Consider the following 18,336-nt stretch of genomic DNA (forward strand, 5'->3'; position numbering starts at 1 on the left):
TTTTTCGACGTCCCTGATTCTAATATAGTTAAATTTCAATCAAAATGTTAATAAGAAAATATATGAATCAGTCGGAAATAAATATTTATAATTCGTTAATTTCGGCAATTTTGGCTTTTTAAGTCGAACTTTTAGTGCACTCATAGTGGAAATTGTAAAGAATTGCATCATATCAACGCGGAGAAACATCTTCAAAATATTTTTTCCACATTCTGTATACAATTTATGTTTATGATCTCGGATGTCGATTCCAACAACAATGCACAATAATTACTTAATAAATACTTCCTAATCCGTATTATGAAGTGCTACTGTTGAAAAGTAATTACGTTTAACTTTATTTAAAAATCTGATGGGGACGCAGCCACAAATCTAGATTATCTAATTACCTTAAATACCTTTCATTGGGTAAATATACTAACTGGTAATTTAATATAAACCTTGGGCTTCTGAAAATCTCCCATTCTGTGAAAATTCCAGGAAATTCTTTATAAGTCGATGCTTCCTTTGTGAATAAACATATGTATTTTTTATATTTCCTTATTTCATATTTTCGACAATGTTTATTAAATCCAATTAAGGCGCCGAATACTAGCGCCGCCATCACATTTTTATCAATTTATTTTATCCAGTGTGCCATTATACATTAAATTATTTTTTTTCCACTAAGAATAAAATATATCGATACAAAATGTGATTGTGGCGCTAGTGTGCGAGTAGGTACATAGCGCCTTAAGCAGCTTCTCAGTTTTACAAGTCAAGTAATAAATTATTACATGTTCTATTTGTCTTGTTGAGTGTACCCCTTTTAATATTGATTTGATAGAATTGATTTATTTTCCTACACCATGTTTCACGTTTGAGGTCTAAAATATTCTGGGAAACATCAACAAACAAAACATAAACTATATTTAGTTTAATTAATAATTAATTGTTACAATGAACAAATATTAAATCCATTTTAGTAATTTTTTTTTCCAAGCTTTTTCCCGTACCTATTGTATGTATTGACTAGAGAAAACACGAAAAATTATAAAACGTTGAGTCATATAATTAAATTTATATAATCTTTATAGGCTTTATAGCTATAAAAGTATATACCTACAAACTGCAATGCGATGTGTGAGTTGAACAATATTATAATCTAGTAATTGAAGTAATTTAGTAATTGAATTAAACAAATTAAAAAAAAATACTGTAAAAAATAATTCATGAAAATTTACATTGTCACGCCTCTTTACATTTGTGAATTACATTTAGGATTCCGCAGTTAACTAAAAAACTTCTTTCACAAAAAAAAATCACTTTATTAGTATTACCGATGAGTATATTTGAAATGTGTTCCATTGCGTTGAATTTTTCAATGTAAATTTTTAATAAATTTGTAAGAAAATCAATTATGATTTCTCTACGGAACCCCATTCCCGTTACATCAACCACTTTTCTTTTTTCATCGTTTACTGTAGTTCACTGACCCCGGAACAAATAAGGATAATACAGAAAGAAGAACAAATATAACTCATATTAATGTTTAAAATGAAGTGAGTAAGAATCGAAATGGCGCCATAGCAAAAGTGGTTCAGACGATGAGGTTTGACAGTGATGAGGATTTTTATTGATTGATACTTTATGCCCTATAGCATATAATCTAATTTTACGTCGCCTAAACCCAAGCATAATGAAAAACTTTACGAACAAGAGAAATTATATGTAGTTTCTTTTTTGTTAGTAAAACTACTGACCGATTTTGATGAAATTTGGTACAGAGACAGATTGCAACTTTAGGAGTAATATAGGATACTTTTTATAATATGGTTTTACCCGAGCGAAGCCAGCACGGACTATAATGACGTTTTAAATCTCTTCTTACTACAATTTGTGTTGTTTGTCGCATCGTGTCGTGAGTCGTGACGTATTCGTTCCAATTAATTAATTCTGTTTGCCTGCAACGAGTTATGACGGAGCTTTTGTACTAGTAATTGAATTTAGCGCAATTATTTTTATTACATACTTTGTTTACTGCGCAGAAGTTTAGCCATTTTATGGCTTATGCGTCTGGTTGGTTGTGAAAAATGAGTTTGATCATTTGTCCAAGCCAAAATGCAGTATTGTAATCATTATAACTAAGGTTTAGTAGAACACAAAAGGGTACTAAGATAAAAGACATGACCATATCCAATTGTAATTTATAATATATGCATACATTTGTAAAATCTTTTCATTGTCTTAAAAAAAGTTAATAATAAAACGAAAGCTAGGCTCCTATTTCACTTATTATTGGAACTGCGTATCCTTGGATAAAGCTTTGAACTTTGTTATCGAATTCCTCTGATTTTTTTTATCTTAAAAAGCAAATCTTTGAGGACTTAGATTATTATTCAAAGATTTTTCTATAACCATATCTTAGCGAGAGAGGTTTTGACATTTTTTATTCATATTAAGATTCATATCGACTAGCTATTAGTTAAAAAAACGATTTGCCTGATGTAAATATTCGTCAATGAAGTAAATAAGTAATCAGTTAGTACATAGGTACATAGTCTCAAAGATATTTAACAAAATACGGTCGTCCCAAAATTCAAGATTTCAATTTGCCAGAAACATTCCCGGGACTTTACATATTATACTATATGTATCAAAATAATTGAAATGCTACACTTAGCGCCATCTAGTGTGTACTGGTGTTATGTACCTCATATTCCATAAAATAAAAGTTAAGTAAAAGTAGTCTGTTTGCTACTAATATCCATGTTTCATTAGGTTATGGACCCAGGCCGCGCTACGAATAACTATTTTCGCTGGATTTATAAAACTGTTCAATTTTTAATGAATTCTAGAACTTACGGTTGCGTATACCAAACAATTTTCGTTGTATCTACCTGATAAATTAATTATTATTTACGTGAAAGGGAATTTCAGTTTGCTCCATCCCTACTCACTGGCATGACAATGTTTATTTATTTAGTTGGCAAAGTAAAATAACTTTTATGTCAAATGTGTAAGAGTCAAATTATATTTTGTCAAGTATAAAAATAAACTTGTCAGGTGGTGTTGGGTTTATTTCGTCGTATTCGCGCTAATAAGAGCCAGAAGTAGGGCTGCCAGTGTGAAGTGTTAAATATCAAGCAAATGATTTATTATTAAACACTACACACTAACCAACAAACACAGATTAGTGTAGGTAGATTAAGATTTTACTTGTTTATTTTTATAAGATTTTCTGGGAGACGTAAAGTAACAGAAAAAAATACAACGAAAAATTGGTGGTGGTGTAATATTTATGCGTAGACTGACGTGTTTAAATTATGAATTTTAAATATCATTACGGCCAATTATTACAAGGAAAGTAGATTTGTACAGTCAGCAGCGCATCCAGCAAGCAAATATCATTGCGAATTTGCTGCTATTACCATGGCATATAACTCTATACAGGGTAACTTGATGTGTTGTATGAGTTTGAACTCAATAGTCTCATTAACATTTTTGAACATTAACACAGTTTTGCATAGAGTATAATATATATAATAGAATATAATATATAACAATAAATTCATAGAGCAATGGTTTCACATATTAAGTATAATAAATAATATTGTTTTAGCTAAAAATATATTTATTACAATGTAATTATTCTTGGTCTGTCTGGTCTATGTATGCTTACTACGCATATATATATATATATATATATATATATATATATATATATATATATATATATATATATATATATATATATATTACTACGCATATATATATATATATATATATATATATATATATATATATATATATATATATATATATACATGTTTTATAATATCCATAATATTACACCCGTGCGAAGCCGGGGCGGGTCGTTAGTAAACATATATTTTTGTCTAAGTATATATTCCTGATTCACAAATACACTACATGCGCAGGACAAAAGAGAGGAAGTTTAAAAAGAGAAACATAAAATACCAGGCTCGAAACTTCAGCTTTCCGAGAAGTTCACGTTCAAAAGGATAGCTCCGAGTGATGACCCAAATTAATACGACCCTTTCGACTCCGTCTTGGATTTAATTATTCTCCAAGTGTTCTTTTTGAAGAAATTAAAATTCATTTCTGCCTTAGCAGGACCTCAAATTGAGGTTTTTAATTGCTCGACCTTGAAATGTTGTAAAAGCACTCGAAAGGAATGTCGTTGAAATAAATTTAGAATCTCTAATGGCCTGTTTCTTGCTGATAAAGTATCTGATAGTCTTATATAAAACATGTCAAACAACGTAAAAAATGTTTTCTCAAGTGTTGGATAGGACTAACTGGCCAAATCGCATCAGGCAGATTTATTTAGCAGTTAGTTTTAGATTAGCAGAAAGTGGTGAAATAGGCTAATTTTTTTTTTTTTTTATGATGACATAATAACAAATGGCCTCATTAGATTCGAATGTCTGCCAAGTCGTGATTTCTGAATGAATGTTTTAACTATTTTACCTTAGTGCAGAATTGCATTTCACTTCTCACCATCGAATCGATTCGAAGTGAGATGTAAATAGCAACCCGCACTAAACCCTCAGGACAGGAATGTCATAATAATATGATGAAGAAGAAGATAAACTCACCCGCACTCCACACTCGTCTTGAAAAATATATCAGTGATTATTATCGAAATATTTTATAAGATATAAGGCGGCGGTGACCACTTCCCATCTGGTGTATCGCAAGTCTGTGGTTGCTCAGTAATAGAAAACAAAATAAAACCCTTAAAACGAAATTTTAATTTGTATGCATTAAATTTATTACAAATAAATAAAATGCTTATTAGCAAGCGTGTAGCAAGGAAGCGCAGGAGTTTCGCGTGATGATGATCCCGTTCCTGTATGTAACGAGTTAATTCGGTTCCGCTGGGGCTGGGCTGGGGCCCGACCCTCGTTCGGCAATCGTCGGCATTGCTCACTATTGTCACTCTTTCTAATCATCGCATGTTCATAAGTACATTCCAATCTTGGAATCAATTAAGTAATTTAACTTCATATTGTATTCCTCATGGCTGAGGGTCGTGGTCATTACGTAGAATGAAACACACACAACAACTTTCTTGGCATTATTAATGGAGTGGTTTGCCAATGTCTTCTCCATTTCACACACAAGTTAATAATAATCAACCAGTGTGCAAGTTTCCTCACGATGTTTTCCCTCACCGGAAGCAAGTGGTGGTCGATGAAAACTACTATACATGAGTCAGATTAGTATACAAACTCATGTGACATGAGTAGGATTCGAACCTGGGACCTTTCCATTCGATACACAGGCGGACGTCTTAACCATTACACCGCCACCGCTTCAAGTAATTTAACAGTCGTTTATTATTTTGAACAAAAGTGAGTCATTTAATAAATTGAGCATAAATTAAACTTTCGTAAGGAAGAAACCTTGTCAGCTGGCAACAATGGCATTCCCAGGGAGGGTTGACGTCTAGCAGGCGGCCGGCAATTTTAAAGTTGTTTTTTTAAGCTGACCTTGTCTTTGCGGCTTTGCAACCCCGAACGCTACCAGGAACATGCAGGTATGAGAGATGCATATACATATAAACGAATTTTGAAAATAATAATGAGATGGAAAAAATTCTCGATTCCAGAATGTTTTCATCTCATTATTATTTATTTATATGTTTTTCACATAACTACATCAAATATATGCTTTTCAGATAAAAGTTATGTGGCAGTAAATATACAGTTCAGCTATGTGCAGCGTAGGCTAACTATTGGTAAAGTTCAGCGGACAGCATGTGCAGTGCAAATTGTGCTTGTGCAGGACAACTCCACGATACGGCCGCGACGGAATTCCGGGACGCACCGGATTCAGACATCGCAAACTAATATTTATGAATGAAACTTAAATAATGTCGGAGGTGATAATGTTTGGGAGGATGTTTGTGATGTTAATTTTACAAGATGGATTTAATTTTTTTTATATAGTATTAGATAAGCACCGCGACTTCGTTCCCGTGGGAATTTCGGGAAAAACAGCACCCTTTGTGTTATTCCAGGTTATATTGCACCCGTGTACCAAATTTCATAACAATCCGTCCAGGAGATTTCGCGCGAAAGAGTACACATATATCCTTACAAACTTTCGCATTTATAATAGGTATTATATAGTAGGGTTGACAGCAACCCTCCTTGGGGATGCTATTGTTGCCTATCAGGTAGTGCATAAAGTGTACTTTTTATCAGAAATTCCTACTGTTAATGATAATATGATACATATATTTTCTGACTATAATTATTTATTGAACTACTCGTTTCTACACAATACTTCATCCCTGCCTGAAATTTCTACCTATAGTTACGTAGTGAAATACACTGGTATTTCACGCGCATAGACTGCTATGCGCTATTCAGTCTATTTAAAATTAAAGCTTTTAAAAAATACATGGGTGGCAAGCTATTACAACATCAGCCTTGTCTAACTGATACAAAAAATATTCGTTCCTATTTTCAATATTCAACATTATTTTTATTATATCTACGAAAATAAAGGTTACATTATAATAATATCATTTCAAATACTATAATAGAGCAATAAAATATACTTATAATATTAGTATCAGAACAACCACGCATATTATTACCAAATAAACTTACCTTCGCAAAGACGCCGATAGATGGCGCCAATTTGTTTACTCGAAAATTTAAACGCGCAGTCAAGATTTTCTCGCGTTTCATGGGGTGTTCTCGCCAGTCTTTCGTAGTTATCGCTTCTCGGCCTTTTGGCTAAGATCAAAGTGTAGTATCTGTTCTTTTCAGCTTAATATCTGAAAGTTCCCCCACTGGGGGACCAGTATATTAAACTGATTTTTGTAATCTGACGGGATGTTCGGGGCTCGCTCCACTCCCGTCACGGGTCGGCCCGGCATTGCAGTGCCGCCGGGATCGGCCCACATAAATCCAGAAAAAATCGTAGAAGCTGAAAATAAAGCTTACTTTCAATTTAAGAGCACTCTGTCGTCTCGACACAGTTTGTCAAACTTTGTCAGATTCGGTATTAATTGCGTTGCGGTATACGATAAATAATATCACTAGGTGCCATAACACAATTTATATCAAACTAATTTATGACTACATCTCATTACGACTAGGTAGACTAGATCGCGATTGCGCTAGTTGTTTGTTTTGCACTAAATACTGATAAAAAAATTAACTAATTATGTTTATAATAATGATTATGATTAATTATAATTAAATATTTATGAACGGTTGTTGGTTCTTTTCTTATTGACCATGTTGTTTCTAAATTACATTTCCATTTATTAGGTATCGTGTTTTATATTTTTAACTATACCGATAAGTTGTAGGTCGGTAGACTGACTGTGCTACGCGAGTTTGCGTACACATTTTGTATATGGAATTGTGGCTGCGTAGATACAATAACATACATACAAATGACACGAAAGTTTTAGTTGACGTCCGCGTACAAAAATACGTAATTTTTTTCAAGTTCTATTTTTGTTGGTTATCGCCAGGAGAAATAATCAATATAACTTATAGATAATTTTATTTCATTAGGGCAAATTTTTTACACTGATGTCCAGAAAACACCACTTAGGAAAACTTGATAGATGAGGGTACTCTTGATAATTCGAGGATTAAAAAATAACAATGATAAGTATGCTATTGAAAAATAATGTATTTTTACATTTTTCACAATTAATAAAATATTCATTTCATAAAACTATGGTTACAAAAATAACTGTCCCTATTTAACAGCTAAACATAATATTTATATTGCATTCACTCCTTTACACATTTTTGCCTTCAATACAAATAAAATTCATACAAATTTAAAAATTAAGTTACTCAAAAAATAATTCTCTAGATATTTACAAATAATTATAGCGAAATCTTATTCAATTTGACTCTTAAATTATGTCATGTTGAAAATAGCTACCATATAGAACCACTCGAAATTTAGCACATGACAGACTAAAATTAATTTGTTATAGATTTTTACAAGATTTCCAATGAATTTGTTTTTAAATATATTTTTATATCATGAATCATAGACAGAGAAAAATATAGACTTCGTCATACTCTTCACTCATACAAGAAAAAGAAATGCGTATTAAAAATCACGAAAAGAAACGGGACAGTATTTTGTCTGTCACCGTATTGATTTTACAAGACCCAATCTTCTGCTTTTTACGTTTTATGAAAATCTTCTATCTCATCTGGTTACGGTAGCCCGTCGTCTTCAGTTTTCTTTGTCTTTGACACGAATAGCACGAGTTTGATTATGCCTACCTATGTAAAAACTGATTCATTTACAAGATTTTAATAAGATTCGTTGATATGAAGGTGATTTAGGAGTGTTAGCTAAATTATATTGGTAACGTGGATATTGATTACCATTCTAAATAAATAGCTACAGTTTAAAATGGGCCGTAAAGGACTAACGAAATACCATGGTTTGCGTACATCTTAAAAATAACATTATTTTAATTAGACATTGCATTTGTTCCCTTTATAAATCTAATCAAATTTTATTTTTTTCATGAATATGCTAATTGTTATGGAAATTAAATGTTTACTGAGTAATAGAATATAGGTATTTATGTTACATGTTGGTAATATCGATTCAGTTTACTCCCCAGAGCACGTAATAAAGAAAATGAGAAAAAAAAATTCAATGATGATGATGATGAATATTTTACTCATTTTAAATACTATTATTGGAACTTTTTTTTCATTTCAAATTAGTGTTATTTTTTCATATTTTCTTAATTATTTGCTCTAGGCATATGTTTGATAATCCTTTCGTACGTCTTGTTTGAATTTGGTCGAATACTGAAAATTCCGTAGCGTAATATGTGAGTAAATACAAAAATGGTAAAAACATCAATATGATTTACGATAAATGGTATAAAATATTAAATCTCCAAAAAATATGTTTTTGATTTAAACTCTACTGAACACCGATGTATCACTTATATTAATTATCTAAACTAAATTAACATCATAGTTATGTCAATAACATGAATTATTACATAGTTGGCAAGCCATTAAAATAAATAGGTATGTATGGTATTAAGATCTGCTCTGTTAATTACTAAATCAATTTATATTACACGATTATATTATATACTACTTTCATAAAAATGCCATTACAAGCATTATATTCGAATAGTTAACTTTATTAGGCACTTTTTAACACCTATAGTTCTTGTAACCTTAACATTTTATAAAAATCAAATATATGTCCAGATGTATTGCTTTCTCACTCACACACGAGGTTACACTTCATACTGCTGTAATTATAAAACGAAAAAATATACAATTTTTTCAAAAGCCATCGTATGAAAATAATCTAGATACTGAATTTACGAAATTTGACATTAAAATTTGTTTTTAGATGTTTTAATCGTAACCAGTAAATGCATAGAAAATGTCCCCAGAACTAATATTGTTTAAAGATAAAATATTTTGGAAATACTCATTTCTTACTATTGTCAATTTTAGGTCTCGGTACCTTTGCTACGATATTAAATCAGCAATCACCATATGGCAAATATGTCACATAAATATTTGAAATATTTCATATCAAGATAAGCATGTGTACTAAATATAGCCATAAAAATACGACCTTATCACTATGACAATCACCCACACATCCAAAACATACATCAATATAATAATTCAGATGTTTGTTAAATAAACTTTAAAAAATATGTTTTGAGTGAGAAAAAATATTCGGACTTTGCCACTATCAGTTGGATACATGATTTTCTTTCGGTTCGGTCTCGCTTCGCTATTCCTCTTACGACTTTTGAGGTAAAATTTAGTACTATTTATAATATGAAAAAGTTTATTTACTTATTTTGCGTGCAATGTCACAAACAAGAAAAAAAAAGAATGTAACGGAAAGTAAAGTAAGAAAAACGTTTTTAATACATCTACTATCGAAAATAAGAAAGTAATATCTCTACACCCAATCAGAGTAATCGGAGTGAAGAGCTTATCTATTATTTGAAAAGATGAGAATCACAACCGTCAAGTTGCACATCAACTTATTATTGATACGAATCAAACTCAAATCTTGTTCGAAAATTGATAATGTCAGAGGGAAGCGTTTAGAACACAGACCATTTAGCCTAAATGGTCTGTGGTTTAGAATGAGCAGTTAGTTCCATTTTAGTTTAATTCAATGATTTAAATTTAGAACGAAGCATTCCAAAATACGAGTTATGTGTGAGCACATGGGAATTCGAATCAGAATCTGTAATATTGAAACATTGTTCGAAAATTAAAAAGAAGCATTCAGAATGACCGGTCGTAAAAATGTTCCACTCAAATCATTAGATTTCAATTTAGAACAAAGTGTCCAAACAACGTATCGTAAAAAACAAAAAATGTTCCATATTTGAAATATTTTTAATTTTAGAACGTAGCGTCCCAGCCGGAAAGGTCGTCCGGCGGGGGTTCGTCCGCGTCGGGCGGGTACTGGTCGAAGTTGTGGGTGTCCACGGCCGAGCGCACGGTCGGCGTGATCGGCGGCTCCAGCGTGCGCTGCGCCAGACCCTCCCAGTTGAAGCCGTCGAACCATCTGAAATTTAAATTATTTTATTTTATCAAAACTAACAAGAGAAATAGATATTGTTAATGGGGAAATACAGCGGTTAAGGTTCGAATCCTACTCGAGTTTGTATCTCTCACTCATGTATTCATCGATTATCACTTGTTTTTAGTGAAATAAAACATCGTAGAAAATCTGCATTCTAGTTGATATTTCTTATCAATATAAGAAATATCAACTAGAGTGCAGATTTTCTACGATGTGCCATTCATTGCCTTCTTTGTTTCATACTCAATAGCGTATGAAACAAAGAAGGCAATGAATGGCAATGTCGCCAAGAAATTCGTTGTGTATGTTTCGTTCCGCATAATGACCATGAGGAATGCCACAGTATAGGAGAAGCGAGGAATGAAAATACAGATCACTCTACCTGGTCCACAAACCAGTGTGTCACCCCTCTAGGTGATATGTGTGTGTATACTGAGGCTTTTTTATATTGCTGCAACATAGTCACCTACCTCTGTAATGTGTGCTTTGATTCTTATTTGTTTGTTTCTCTGCCTCTCTAAGCTCTGCTCCTCGCCCCTCTCAACCCCTACTACAGCCCTATGTAGATACGTCCGAAATTCGACTGTAGGAACCAAGCAGATCGGCTATTATATTAGAATCAAACTCACTTGTGCTTCTGTATCTCTGTGATGCCGCCGCGCTGGTAGCCGAGGCGCTCGGCCGGGTTATCGCGGCACAGCTTCTTGATGAGGTTGGCGGCGTTCCGCGTGATGGACCGCGGGAACTCCACCGCGTCGATGCCCTTCAGGATCTTGTTGTAGATCTTCATGGGGTCCGCGCCCGTGAACGGCGGCGAGCCAGTCAGCAGCTCGAACATGAGTACACCTGGAATATCATTTTATTAGTAGTCTATGGAAATTTTGTATTACTTGGGGCCTGTTTATCAACATATTTCATAACATATCCGACATATAACGTTAAAAAGTGTGTTTGTTCAAGAAAGTGGCACACATGCTATTTAAACTAAATTTAAATAGATAACGAGATGAAACAAATTTAGGACTTCAGCTTACGTTTATTTTCTCCGAAACAAAGATTTTGTATACTTATTATTATATTTTATAGTTCGCGGCCAAGCGTTAACAATGTAAGAAACATATTTAAGAGTTTTGAGAAAGAAACTTACGAACAAGATGAATGATATTAAGAACAACAGTATGAACTGCCTAGCGGTAGAGGAAGTAACCAGAAACACGCTCAGATGAGAAAAAGAGAATATCAAATGCAATAAATAAAACAGTAACAGTTCTATTAAACAAATGAAATAAATTGTACCTAAGAACCAATAGTCGGCGCTGATGTCGTGACCCCTGTTCATGACGATCTCAAGAAAGAAACTTAAGAACAAGACGAAAGGTATTAAGAACAACAGAGAATGTCAAATGCTGGAATTAAAATAGTAACAATTCAAACGAATGAAATAAATGAAAATGTACCTAAGGACCAATAGTCGGCGCTGATGTCATGACCCCTGTTCATGATGACCTCCGGCGCGACGTACTCCGGCGTGCCGCAGAACGTCCAGGTCTTGCGGCTGGCCTGCAGCTTCTTGGAGAAACCGAAGTCCACAAGCTTTACGTAGCCTTTCGAGTCCAAAAGTAAATTCTCTGGTTTGAGATCCCTATAAATTACAAGATATGAGGTTACCCCGGTTGGTGACAGAGTTATAATAAGTATAAGATATTGCTTTGAAATTGCTCTTGTCTGCTAACTGTATGTAACAGATTCATAGAAATAACACTAATAACCAATGCTTTGATCAAAATTATTAAATCAATTTTGCGTATCCAATTTACTTGTACTACGATTCGATAGTGACGCAATTTTAGCAAATGTATCGTTATAGGTACTAATTTCATGTTGACTTTTTGTCAAAATTACCCAATTTTTTTGTAACTGTAGTCTATGCACAATTTACCTTTTTTAAAGTGATTAACTTAATTTTAAACAATTGTTATATGGATTTTAAAAAATTACCTGTAAATAATATTTCTAGAATGTAAATAATGGAAGGCCTCTACAACACACGCTGTGTAGAACCTAGTTGTGGCATCGTCGAATTGACCTGAAATATGAAAAAAAACTCAGTTAATATTCAACGCAATAACACATTTCCGTATACTGAGGTTATCGCATCAACAGATACGGATGTAAATATTTGAGTGTCGACTCAGTCAGATTTATATCAGGAAATTGTAAATATATACTAAGCCTAACTGTATTTTCATTATTATGATAAAAATATTTGTAATTTTCCAGTGTATCTCACCTTTATCTCTCAAAATAGTCCATAATTCTCCTCCAAGGCAAGTTTCCATCAGCATATACAAATATTTCCTATCTTTAAATGTCTTGAACAACTTCACTATGAATTCGCAGTTCATCTCCGACATGATTTCCTTCTCAGACATGATGTGCTGTTGCTGTCTGGTCTCAACGATCTGGGCTTTCTTCATTTGCTTCAGGGCGAAGGATCTGCTGGAGTCTCCCTGGATTTGCACCAGCTCCACTCTGCCAAAGCCGCCGATACCAAGCGTTGCTATGATGCGCAAATCTGAGAGGCGGAGGTTGGCAAATTCTTCGTTTAATCTGAAAATTTATTCGTAAATGACTATTAAGCCCATTAAATTTAAATGACGACGAAGGTACACTTACATCTATAAACATTATTATTGATATCGCAAAACAAGAATTATAATTAATATATGAGCTGTCGTAACAAATATTTGTGGTTGCTCTAATTAAATCGTTTTTACTAATTCCTCTATTAACAACACTATTCGTTCGATTGTCTAGTCACATTGCACCTATTGTATGCGATAATGTACAACAAAAACGCGGGAAAATAGTTTTTTCATAAAACAACTTGTCTTGTTAATTTATATTTTCTGTTCCAAAAAGGAAAGTTAATAACCACTTATAACAGAACTATTATACTATATGACATTGACAGCAGATTTCTCAAGAAAGTGAGGGAACATTCAAAGAATTCATCTACACTTACCATAATCCTCGTAATTGGTGGCAATAAAAGAAACAAAATGGATTACAGTAAGACGTATTAGTGAAATCGGGATTTCGTTAATAACAATGTAAGTACTAGAAATTGACCATTGTTCAAGTCGAACTGAGATTAGAAGTACAACAATAGCAATGGCGTATCGTTTTTGGATGCCATTGTTTTCATTATCATTTTGGAAGTATTAGTCAATGTTCCACTTTTACTTCACACAAAAAGGCATCAAAATACGATATAGAGTATAATTAGCATTGATTATCACTTGCATGTTGACTTTTTACCAAAATCCTCAGTGTGTAATTATTTGCCTTTGTTCCGGAGCTATTCGAAGTTAGTACAAAAGAACAAAGATACATCACCTGAACAATACTTTATCTATTAACTACATACAAATATTCTTGTTAATAATATTAGAATATTTGATATACACAATTATATTCGTTAGTGATGCAATATTCATAAAGTTATCATATATACTTATTTCTTTTTGAATTTTCGACAAAGTCACTCGAAACTTTTTAGTCTTGTCTTTAGAATTCAACGGGTTGTTGACGAGTCTATTTTGTAATATGTAATTCTTAAAATGATTTTCATCGCATCATTTTATAGTAATTTAAGTTACGTTACTAATTGAGTATAATTTTGTATGCATTCTGATGCTAACTTTTTTAACGAGTTGATATCTCTTACCTCTGTCTACTCTCGCCTTCATCCTTGTACTTGGTTCGGATCTCATCAAGGGTAGATATCAGCTGATTGAAGGTCTCCCGGTCAATCACGAGACACGTGCAGCCTTCTGGGGAATCACAGATGATGTTTGCTGTTCGGAGATCATCTCTGGAAAACAGAAACAAACGATTGTTGTCATGTTTATGTCATATGATAACATTATGGCGTAAGCGTATTCGAAAATATTTTGACAGCATGATTACTAACGCTAAATGTTCTAAAACATAAATAGATTAGAGCAAATTAAAGTAGAGATTTGTCTAAATCAATAGATATACCTTATATTGTAAATATATTTTTAGAGTAATTTAAATTAAATAAAATTAGTAGAAAATTCAAGTACTTAATCCTTGCTAAAGATTAGATTATAAATACTTTTTTAGAATGAACTCACCCTTGCAATGCTTTCTCGCCGAAGAAATCTCCTTTCGTGAGCGTTCTTATGAATTTCTCATCATTACTGTTTGGCGGCTTCTGTGTTACTTTTACCTGAAATAGACGAAATCAGATCCCTATTAGATTGTTTGCAATGATATATTAATATATGTCATCCGGACGTATTGTAAAAAGAAGCTCGTATCGTGTCTGTCTATATGAACGCGATAAACTTAAAAACTATAGGGCGTATTTTTATACGATTATCTCCAATAAATAGTTTGATTCCTGAGTTCCTTAAGGCTTATTATGGTTTTACCCAAAAGTAAGCGAAGCCGGGACGCTAATTGATGATGATGATGTGCTCATTTTGCGAAATTTTCATTGGTTTCGTCAGATCTCCAACTATTTATCTTATGTGATGACATTGTGTCTAATCTATATTATTAAATGAATCTTCGTTGTCTGCTTTGCGACTAAATCTCAAGGTTTTGTACTTGACTCAAATACCGACAACATTACACCCTTATCTACTAAGGTTATTGCACAGAATTACATGCATGAGAAGACAAATGAGTTATTTGCTAGCATTACTAGAGTAGAAAGTAGTTAACTAAGTAATTCAAGTATAAAATTAATTCATTCATTTGCACGCAATACGGTATGTGCAATGTGAAACTAGATAAATATGTTACAGTGCCAGGAACGCACAACTATTAATATTTCACATACCTCATAACAGAGGTTTTACCACTAAACAGCCTCTGTTGTGGATTATAGCGACTATCTGATAATAGTTCATTAACGTAGATTGAGAACCAAATTAAAAAAAAAATGTTAACTCAGCTGTTCCTCGAGAAATCGTTAATTTCAATATAAACGTACATAAAGCTGTCTTAATTTTTTTCATGATAGCCAAATTCGACATAAATATTTATATGTATAAGTATGTTTTATACAAGCATGATTTAGAAATAGATAAAAGCGAAAAATGTGCCAGCTCATTCGCAACGCAGCCCCATTCAAAAGAATTTTTAATTTTAATTCTTCGATCAATATTAATACGACATTTTTGAAATTATAGATTGGCATTGACAACATTTTCTGTCGTGCACTTGAGTGACACCAAGTAATTTTAGAATTTAAATTATAGACATCAGTGAGAAAACTAGGCAAACCACATATTGCTTGGTTGACCAGTAGTCAGAACAGGCTCTAGCTCATTACAGGTCTATAAAATGTACAATTAGAGATCAAACTTGCATAGTACGTGACTTTAGTTCCAAAGTTTAAAATATTCAATATTTATTGAATATTTTCAGAAAATAACTAAATATTAACTTTTACTAGTACCTATGTATTACTGTGCTACTTTTTGTGATGTCTAAAAATTCATGAATATTTTTCGTATTAACTTAAACAATTTAGGCCAAGGAAAAATAGCGGAGAACAACATCAACAAAAGAAAATAATAGACCCAGACTTTGCGCTCGACACAGATGGGTAGAAAAATAAAAGGAATGCTTTTTCTCTCCAGTAGCACACAACATGGGAATAATAATCAAAAAATATACACCAAACGGTCCCCAAAACCAGTTTGACACTAGTTTCATTAAATAATACCCAATGAAAGTAAAACATTGATGTGATAACAACGGAAACGAGTGAGATAACACGGCTTGAAGCAACGCCGCCGCCGACGGCCAAACAAACCGGCCAATCTCAAAAAGACAAAATGGGGACGACGTTCACGCTTGACGGAGTGTTTGAAGAGATTACCACAAACCTTTTCTATCTTCACAAATTCCTTAATCATGGCATTCAATTATGTGGTCTGACGCAGATAATTTCAAATTAAACTCCGCAATGATTTTTGTACTTTCTCTCGTTACGAATCGAAAGTTTCTTGTTTAATTTTTAGTAGTTAAAAACGTGAAGAAAAATAACTTATGTAACGATATCTCACAGCGTCAGTCATGAAATAAGGCTCTAAAATTAATGAGAACTCCTTTTTCTGAACAAAGATTAAAAATTTCGTTATATCAAATTTCTTGCTAACTCGGCCTTCTGATGAAATCGTTGAGTCACCACTGGTTAAGTTCTGGTAAAGACATTGTTCTATTATTATAAGTTTGCTGTCATTTATATTATCATCGTTTCATAAAAAAAAAACAATGAACAAAACACGAACTTAGTGAAATCGTTGCTAAAGACAAAACTGAACTAGATACTAGACGTAGATATAATTTATGATAATTATGTTTTTAAAATTTTATCATTTTCAAAATTGATAGATGAACGCAATTAGACCCATTATTATGGTTAGATAACTAACGTTAAGTAGCAAAACATTCTCTAAACATCCTCATTTGCATCCATAATTTCTCTGACGACGTTAGATATAGCAACACAAGTTTCAATCAGTAGAGATATTTTATCTGAGAAAGCTAAAGCACTGGCAGTATTCATGTACCGTTTTGAATTGCCAAAGTTCTCGTACACGCTGGGAATTCTTCAGACTTCTCGAGCAGATAGAGAATATTTCCCACAAAGGCGTACAAAAATCCGGCCCCAAAATACCATACGTCCCTCTCTCGCAGTACGCTGACCTTGCAGCAACAATAGCGAGGCTTTTGGCCTCACTAGCCTTTAAAACGACCAATCACTCACAAAACAGTTGCTCTATTCCAATATGTTTTTCTACAATCTAACACAGACATCGATCTATGATTGCCTAGGAACCTACGCCATCATACAAATTAACGCTAGAAAGTTATAATATAGAATTGCTCAAGTAATAATTTTGTTCGTTACGTATGTTGATTCAACATTTGCAATTACTCTTACACCTAAGTATCGGTTAGTTACAATCACGCTTTGCAGAAATATAAGCAACTTAAATGCCAAGGTGAACTTCTTACAAAGTGGACGTGTGTCACGAGCGATATAACAGAGCCATTTGAACACAAATCATCAAGTTTTTGAAATATATTAATACAAATCTCCTTCAAATTAATTTAGAAAGTGAATTATGTAGGTATTTATAACGAATGAATGTAAAATAAACTTTCTTTGTCAGTTTCTTTGAATTTAATTGTTATGTCATCATTGCGAAATAAATTTATGGTTTCAGCAAGATTTTGCTACTATTAAGGTATCAAGACAGAAAGCAGGTTTTTGACACAAGTCACGCAGAACGATATACATAGTATTTAGTCACCATCGTCATAGATCACCAGAATGAAATTGAAAATGTTGACTCTCGCATTTGAGATCTTCGGTTCTTCACACATAAATTTCTATTTAACAGTATTATAAACAATTTGACAAGTCGTAAGAATTTGTGGAAATTGTATGAAAATAATCAGGGCATCCTTTAACGACTTTTAAATTCAAAAAGGCACTGTGCAAAGAACATGATTGTTACGAACTGGTTTATAAAGGTAACTTGCAAAATATTACGGCGTGATTTACAGTGTGTACAAACACTGTTATCAAACTAAGCCTGGAATATTAAAGATAAACTAAGAACAAATATTGTAAGAACTTACCAAGAAGCAGAGGTCAGTAATGTTTATAACTGAACCAAATAA

General features: G+C 32.9%; 1 protein-coding gene and 1 non-coding gene across 7 annotated transcripts in view; one reads left to right on the top strand and one right to left on the bottom strand.

Annotated features, from left to right (window-relative positions):
• The first annotated feature begins 6,735 nt into the window (after nucleotides 1-6,735).
• On the top strand, nucleotides 6,736-6,928 carry LOC128675690 (U2 spliceosomal RNA). The gene has a single exon (XR_008405324.1). It is a non-coding gene; the product is annotated as a U2 spliceosomal RNA (small nuclear RNA).
• A 720-nt stretch (nucleotides 6,929-7,648) lies between these two features.
• for (foraging) overlaps nucleotides 7,649-18,336 on the bottom strand; it is a 99,556-nt gene continuing 88,868 nt past the window's right edge. For all 6 annotated transcript variants that reach the window (XM_053755120.1, XM_053755121.2, XM_053755122.2 and 3 more), the window contains 7 exons: nucleotides 14,763-14,857; nucleotides 14,330-14,476; nucleotides 12,890-13,209; nucleotides 12,598-12,685; nucleotides 12,057-12,241; nucleotides 11,229-11,445; nucleotides 7,649-10,581 (listed from right to left, as the gene is read on the bottom strand). In XM_053755120.1, coding sequence (XP_053611095.1) covers nucleotides 10,416-10,581; nucleotides 11,229-11,445; nucleotides 12,057-12,241; nucleotides 12,598-12,685; nucleotides 12,890-13,209; nucleotides 14,330-14,476; nucleotides 14,763-14,857 — 1,218 coding nt within the window. In that variant the 3' untranslated portion in view covers nucleotides 7,649-10,415. The remainder of the gene's footprint in view (nucleotides 10,582-11,228; nucleotides 11,446-12,056; nucleotides 12,242-12,597; nucleotides 12,686-12,889; nucleotides 13,210-14,329; nucleotides 14,477-14,762; nucleotides 14,858-18,336) is intronic.

The sequence above is a fragment of the Plodia interpunctella genome, chromosome 14 (genome assembly GCF_027563975.2).
Source record: "Plodia interpunctella isolate USDA-ARS_2022_Savannah chromosome 14, ilPloInte3.2, whole genome shotgun sequence".
Taxonomy (NCBI): Eukaryota; Metazoa; Arthropoda; class Insecta; order Lepidoptera; family Pyralidae; genus Plodia; species Plodia interpunctella.